Source organism: Cenococcum geophilum (assembly GCF_001692895.1).
Source record: "Cenococcum geophilum 1.58 unplaced genomic scaffold K441scaffold_15, whole genome shotgun sequence".
NCBI classification, from domain to species: domain Eukaryota; kingdom Fungi; phylum Ascomycota; class Dothideomycetes; order Gloniales; family Gloniaceae; genus Cenococcum; species Cenococcum geophilum.
Genome location: NW_027137573.1, coordinates 1,242,142 through 1,249,982, shown reverse-complemented (window position 1 = coordinate 1,249,982; position 7,841 = coordinate 1,242,142). Strand labels below are relative to the sequence as shown.

The 7,841-nt window shown below is 48.0% G+C and overlaps 1 protein-coding gene across 1 annotated transcript; it reads right to left on the bottom strand.

Annotated features, from left to right (window-relative positions):
- Window positions 1-292: 292 nt before the first annotated feature.
- K441DRAFT_63136 (uncharacterized protein) lies at window positions 293-2,540 on the bottom strand. The gene is made up of 2 exons (XM_067646308.1): window positions 2,521-2,540; window positions 293-2,437 (listed from the first exon to the last, which is right to left on the bottom strand). Exon 2 carries the CDS (start codon window positions 2,287-2,289, stop codon window positions 712-714), a length of 1,578 nt encoding a protein of 525 aa, XP_067505449.1. The 5' UTR covers window positions 2,290-2,437; window positions 2,521-2,540; the 3' UTR covers window positions 293-711.
- Between the last annotated feature and the right edge of the window lie 5,301 nt (window positions 2,541-7,841).

Below are 7,841 nucleotides of genomic sequence, written 5' to 3'. Positions count from 1 at the left end.
CAGTGTGTGTCCAGCTGCTCTTTCACAGGACAGCTGTCCATCTCGCCCAGCTTGAGGGCTTTGAATTCCCTCGCACACATCAGTATGGCCGGACAGCGCCCCGATGAGGTACGGCACAGCTTTTACAGGACAGTGCTGGAGGCTAATTCCACTCTATAATTTTAGCCTCCTATTTCTACCCTTTTTTGCGGTGTGAACGGTGAGAATTCATGTTTACGTGGCCTCTGTCTACTGCATTTAAACCAAGCCTTGCTGTCGTCATCTTGACGGCCGTTCAACTGGAAAACCATAGCGACGCCAACGTCCGTAAGAAAACGAAAAGCATTCGGGTGCCCAGAGGTTTGTAAGGATTTGTATCGAAGCAAACGAAACGGCTGCGTGATTTTACAAAGCACTTGATTGGGAACTTCTACTTCCTCGCCCGCGACTAGTCAACGAGTGAGCCTCTACAAATACCGGATCCCTACTCGTACATCCCAATTACAGAGACAAGAGATATTTTCCCCACGACACTCTTCTTGCAAAACGCCCATGAAGGTCCCAAATTAACCATCTGTAAAACGCTTTCTCCCAGTCTCCAAACGCCGGGTGGGTATCCATCCCTACATAGCAAAGGCTTTTTGAACGCCTCAGGTGAAATTTTAAATCGATGTCCCCCGTTCCGTATGAAATATAATGAGCGTTGTTGGGAATCAGCGCATTCCCTATCTGTTACTGTGCCGCCTCGGCCTTCTCCTTACCGTTATGGGGGTGCAAAATGTTTGGCCTCCACTTTGCGACATTGGAGACATTGAAATGCAGTGGCTCCTTTGGACCTTTCTCCCGCACGGGCATCTTCCTCTTGGACCTGCCAGAAACATACACTGCTGGCGCAGATGATGCGCTGCTCGAGCCATTCAAAGCCGGCATGGATTGCTTGGGACGGAGTTTTGGCTTCTTGTCTCTGTGCTCATCGTCTGAACCCTCGGTCTCAAAACTTCTGAGACTGCTCCGCTCCGAATAGTTGGTGGGCTGCCTTTCCACGCGAGATAGCATAGATGCCGAATCGGCAAGGACATCTAGTTTTGACGGCGCCCTATCGATGCCGGGGTGAGTGCGTGATGAGTAGGGCGGAGGATCCTGATAATCGTACATGAGTTCAGAATCCAAGCTCTTGAAACCAGCCAAACCATCGAGTTCTTCATCGTGCTGCCAGCAGGATTCGTCCGATCCAAGAACGGAAGGGAGGAATCTAACGTCATGCCAGGAAAGGTCTTCGTGTTGCAAAGCGATGTAGAGAACATCGCCCTGCATTTTATCGTGTGCAATGCAGTGATCCGCTAGGAAAGGATAATCCCATACGTCTTTAATGCATAGATCGCTCGGGAGTTGTCGTAGGGCCATGCGACCGAACGGTTCGTCCTCTGGCCGATAGCCTGTCAACGGCATCCACGGACGCCCTCGGAGGACCCCCTTAAACACAGCTTCAATGGCGTTGGCAAAGGAAGCACTGTCTTGGCTGGAAAAGTCGAGGTTCGGTTGGAGATTGCGTGACTGGCATCGCCTGTAACCAGTGCTGTCGGGATCATATGCAAACTGCTGCGCTCTGCGTGGGACAAAAATGGCACGCGTACTCCATGACTGAGGGTACTTCTTCTCAGTCCTTATGGGTAACTCCGCAATCGTTTGCTGAGGCGGCGGGGGTAGAGGCTGGGTAGTCTCAACGACGGGAGTCAACGACCTCGACAATAGACCTCTTCCGTGCTCTACTTTTTCGATCCTGTTCTCTAACTCCATAGCTGCGTCATCCACGCTAATCAACTTCTCCTGAACCGCCTTAATCGCATCGTGGCATTCTTGCGTCTTATCGACAACCGCCTCGACCTTATCGTCCAAGTGAACTTTGAGCCACCTCATATTCTCGTACAGACGCTCCTCAATGCCCTTCCATATCCTGTCTCTTTCATCCCTAACTGTTCGCTCCTTAAGGAGCTCCTGCTCCAGCATCTCGAACCTTTTCAACTCTTGCTTCAACCGTTTCAGTTCTTCAACGACCAAAATGTGCTCCTGCATCGAGACCGAAGAGAGTGGTTGTGCTTCGTGATGCCATGCTTGATGGCCACAGCCACAGCGGGAGCGGACTACGGAATCTGGATAAAAGCTTCGGCACGAGCAGCGCTGTCGTGGGCCATTGCCCGAGTCAGTTTCTGGGAGTATGAAGCCGCACTCTCCTCGAGGCAACTGCAGCTCCTGGTCGTGCGATGGCTTCCCTGGTAGGTGCACCAGTGCTTGCTGCGTATTAGGGAACATCTAGGACGGGAGACCCGTGAAACCGGTCGTAGGATGAGTGCTGCGTAGCAGGTGGGCGCATTGAAGGCCTGGGGGGAGGGACAGATAAGAAGGATAGAGGCGCGCAAGAGTGAGCGTGGAGGATAAGGTTGGGTCAAATGGGGATCGACTAGAAGGAAGCTGTCAGCGGGGGGGGGGGTACATGCATTAAATAGAAGGGGAATATCCGAGAATGGCAGTGAGGCTACACACCAGATAAGACGTGGGAAAGGCACAGTTGGAGGACGAGCTGGCTAAACAGGTGCAAGCGGGAGCATCCGCCGGGTGCGGGAGCGTGCACCGCGTTGAGCAGCAAGGCCGAAGAGCTCTTGAGCGTGGACTTGTGGTAGTGTATGATGACAGTGGGAGAAGGCCTGGAGAGGGAAACAGAGGACAGGGTAGATGTGCAGGTACTCTTTACTTTTTAGCAGCGGGCTAGCTCCCGCGCTGGGGTGGGAGCAGTCCTGTCAGTCTCGAAGGAGCCTGGACAGACATGGTGGGCACAATGGACGGATTGCGGGCTTTGTGGGAGCTGTTTGGCCGAGGGGAGAATTCCGAGATGAAAGAGGAAAAGCAAGAGATAAGGGCGCGCGGGCGGTGTTTCTCGAAGGCGCCAAGGTCGGGGAAGAGGTGACAATCGTTTCGGACGACGGGCGCGACGACGTGGGATTTGGTGGGTCCAGTGGCCGGCGGAAGACAGAGGGGCTGTGCGCTGAGGGTCCAAGGCAGGTTGCCCAAAGCTGATCGCCGTCAGCTGCGCTGCAAGCCGCGGCCAAGGGCCATCATCGGGGGCAGCGAAGCCATCAACCGCAACACCGTGTTGGCTGCCAGCACAGTCCCGCCACGACCACTCCTCAGACTCCACACAGAAACTCTCTAACCTTCCTGATATGCACGGATGACTGCTGGGCCCGACTGACTCCTCCACACGTGCCCAGTAACGGCTCTGCGTGGGCGATCAAATGCCGATATTGCTGCTGCCAATAGTACTACTATTTTTTGCTGCTGCTACTGCTACTGCTACTGCTACTGCTGCTATCACTGCTATCACCGCTATTACTGCTGCTTCTGCTCAGAGCAGCTGCCTACGTGAGCGCGAGAGTGGAGGGCGCCTCCGAGCCAGGGCAAGAGTCAGGGCACTCCAGATTCCACACAGCTCGTTCGCCTGCCTCTATCACTACCAGTTTGGCGGGACTGGGACCAGCATTGCAACAAATGCGGCGTCACGATGCTCGAACTCTTCCTTATCTGTCTGCTGCAGGGGGCTGAGAGGGCTGTCGTGGGGGACTGCAAGGCAGGGGCCGTATCAGCCGCCCTGACAAAACCGGCCGGCGCTTGTCATTGGACAGCCGCTTGAACGGTGAGCAGCCACACCAGAAGATTCACATGCGAGTAATGGTCTTTCGTCGACCTAGCCCGCAAACAGCAGCGGGTAAAGAGCCATGAAAGCCTATTTCTCGACACTGGCCACATTGCAAGGATGTCTATTAAGCCACCATCGCTCTGGCGCGCGTGGGGTAGTAGGGCAATAGGGCAATAGGGCAGAGCAGAGTAGGGGATGCGAAAGTTAGGCTCGTTGGCTTTGTGGGCTTTCTGGGTTTTTGGTGGGTGGGCGGCGAGCCTGAATCGCCACAAACTTGGCTCATCGAGATGACAAGTGGTCTTTGGAAAACAGGATGCGATATGCTTTGCGATATGCGTGCCATTTGAGCAAAGTGACGCAAGCCACGGTGTCGGCCAAAATGACCCTGTTCGCGCGTTTCGAGGCAAGGGAAGCTGAACGTTGTCCGAATACCTTCTCTTCCTGCAGCGCGCGGAAAAGGGAAAGGCGTGGGATATTAGAAAAGGGCAGAAATGGCACAAATGGGGCCTGGCCGATCTTTTGGGGTTGGGGGTGCTGGTGGACGCCTCTCCCGTGGGAGAGTAGCCGGACGCTGCTCAACATGCTGCCAGTGGCTGAAGCAGAGAGCAGATGAAACTATCAAGGCGGTGGCCTGCAGGAACTCGTTGGCTGTGACTTTGAAACCGAGTCAGACGGCCAGCGCTCAGATGGCGTCGTGAGGCCGCCAGACATCGCGGAGCGTGTGCTGGGCAAAACACCAAAATGAGACGCTGCGTCGTTCGCCGCTCCGCTGCGACACCGACGCCAAGCCTCTCTCCCACGTTTTGAGGTAAGTCGAATTACTCCGATCCTCTGCACGATCCACGTACTCGCCCAGCCATCGTCCCCCTTGGCAACACCAATTTGCATCCAGGCACAGGAAGCTTTGGTGAAGATGCCACACCGAACTTCAAGGGCCTCCACCACCCTTGGCACGCCTGTGGACGCTGAGTGGGCGCATCGTGACATGAAAAGACCCGGCCGACAATGGGGTAATCCGCGGATGCCCCGGTTCATACTAGACGAGGTGGAGGTACGAAAAATTTCTGAACAGAACCTTCACGACACGTTGCCCACGAGATCCCTACTAGTCGCCGCTTAAACGACTTCCTAGGCAGTCTGGACTCATGATGGTCTAATGGAGCTAGGAATGGGGGAGAGAGGTGATGGATAGAGTCCCACGGAGTCCCACGCCGAGTCCCAAGAGCGCATGCCCTCGTCGGCGACTACCAGCCTGAGCATTGTGCAGTGGCACGCCCTATCATCCTCCCCTTTATCCAAGCAGCAATTTCAGTCCTCATCCGAGAACTCGTAGCTCGTCAGTTAACCCCTCATTGGAAAGCTACAAGTCTCGTTAATTAGTGCCAACGGATCGCGTAGATCGTATCGGGAACATCTGTGGGGTAGACAACGATCTCTCCTGCAGCGGATCCGGTTCCTTTTCTTTCTTCTTCCGTATCCTATTTGCTTTATCCCGGTTAGCGGCAGAGGTCTCCAATCATCCTCTAGGCTTATCGTGAACAAACAATACGAGCTTATTCTTAAGGCTATGCGGATTGCTAGCGTCTAGGTAGATTTACATAGACAAAGTAAAGGTTCTTATATGTTCTATGCCAAGAGGCTAGCAATCCGCATACGTATGTATGTATATATGTATATTCTATTATAGCCATGCACTATCTAGGGTATAGGCCGTTATAGAGCGCTAACTAAATACTTCCTGCCATTAACATACTTGCTCTAGTTTAAAAGCCAACTATAAGAACTATATATCTATTACCTAATACTATACTTAACTAAGGAATAAATAAAGGAAAGTAATGTGTTACTATTAAAGAAAGTTAGAGTTTAGAGGTAAGCCTAAGTAAGTAGTTTTTAATGCCTTGTGTCCGTAGGGCTATTCTAGCGTTATACGCTTCTTAATTGGTGACGTACCAGTGGAGGCATATATAGAGGAGGCTCGTGGTGTATTCGGTTAGATAATTAGAGGAGGAATTCTTAAGAGTCTTTGCTTATTAATGTTGGCTTCTATACTCTCTATATCTTATATACTTAGGTATAAACATCCAGTCTCCTTTATAAATTTAATTATAACTTTAATTACGCTAATGTCTAGCTTCTAGCGCTTAATTAGGCCGTTAATATTCCTGCCTCCTTTTTATCTGCGTAAGTAGCCTCCTAATGCATATAATAGATCCCCAAATTAATCTCCATATTACTCTCTTAGTTTAATTCTTTACTGCGCCTACCTCCTATAAGAGAAAAGGAAGTACTATATTAACTCTATAAGCCCGTAGTTATATAACGCCGTCTCTAATACATTAATTTTATAGAGATATTCCTTTAGAAATAACTTGCCGGTCTGTAACTATATAAGGATAGCAGCTTCTAAGCTAATTAGCTATTAGTATAATCCTATAGCCTTTTTAAGGTAGAGTGCTGTATTAATCTTCCTTATAAACTTACCCGTATTAGATCTTCCTAATAAAAGCGGTCCTATTATTATCTTAGCTTTTTTTAACGCTTACGTTATAAGGTACTATAGGAGGCCGTCTCTCTATAATAGCTCCTCGCTCTCTAGTCTTGTTGCTACTTTAGTAAGCTTATTAGCCTTCTTATTTCCTATAAATTCTAAGTAGCCTAGAATCTAGTATAGCGTAATATTGTTTAGCTAAAGCTTCTTTAAGATCTCTATAACTATTTCCTAGTATGCTCTAGCCCTTTAGCTCTATACTAATAGTAACGCTAATTATAAGTCGGAGAATATTTTTATACTAGATGTAGGTATTAAAAAACCTACTTAGTTAACAGCCGTGTATATAGGGTCCCACGGCTAGTTAGCTGCCTTGCTAATTGCTAGAAACTTTATAAGGTGGGCGTTGGCCTAATTAAAGCTTACCACCGTTTTTAAAAGCGTTGCTTTAGATAGCGTAGCATACATACTAACTCCTGCCCTACTATTACGCACTAATATATTAATATATATATTAACCTACCCTAGCTTATAGTCTTTAATAATAGCTTAAGTATAATCTTTATCCTTATATATTACTATATTAGGCTTAGCCACCTATAGCGGGCATATATATAGTTTAACCTCCAGCACCCTATTTACCTAGATATCCTTATATATCTCTACTATCCTTTAAAGCGGCAATTAGTGCTATCTGCAGAGCCTCTATCTTTAAATCATCTAATAAGGATATAATTTACCTAGTTTATAGATTAACACCTAGAACGCGATAGCCTAGTTATATAGCCTTTGCTTAAGAGGGAGTAAGCTAGCTTCTACTTCCGCTATTAGTAGGGCGACGGAGCGGAACCCCCTAATAATAGCTTATGCCGTAATCCTCTACGCCTACTAGAGAAGCTATATTAACTCTTATATCGTAAGCGGGTACTATATTAGCGATATATAGTCTACTACTAGTAGAACTAAGCTCTTAGCTAGCTACTTAACGCTTTTAAACTATAGTCCCTTTAATCTACGCAACGCTAGCGCCACCTTAGTGGTTTTACTTACTTTATCTACTAGGTGCGCCTTAAACCATAGCTCCTTATTAAGGATTACCCTAAGGATTTTAACTTCTTAAGTTAGGGGGATCCCTTTTCCTTTAAATTAGAGCGGCGTAGTAGTATCCCTACCTACTTCTTTATATCTAGTAAGGTGGATAAATAACGTTTTCTTTACTTTAAATTAGGCTCCACTAGTTCTCTCCTATTTCTTAAGTATTGGTATAATCTCGCCCTAGATAATCTGCGTGTTTTCCTCCACTATAGGGCTTATAACCTATACCAAGTAGTTATTAATAAAGGCCATAGAGCTGCTATTTCTAGGTATACTTTATATAAAATCCGCGTTAAAGAATAAAAAGAGTATTAGGGCTAGTGCTAATCCCTATAGGAAACCCGCCTACGGGAGCCTATACCTCTAATATATATCCGTTAACTAGAATATAGGCTTAACAGTTTATATAAAAGTTCTATACCTATTATATAATTATCTAAGGTATTTAATGCTGCTATAATCTCCTAATTTCCGGCTCTATAGCTACATTATTATATATACCCTTAATATTAAATAATACTAGAGATAGCGTCTTCTTTCCTCTTTATACTCTAAATACGTTCTTATAGAGATATAATAGCGTAT

Coding starts and splice junctions, on each gene's coding strand:
- K441DRAFT_63136 (XM_067646308.1), bottom strand. CDS start 2,289: ATGTTCCCTAATACGCAGCAAGCACTGGTGCACCTACCAGGGAAGCCA.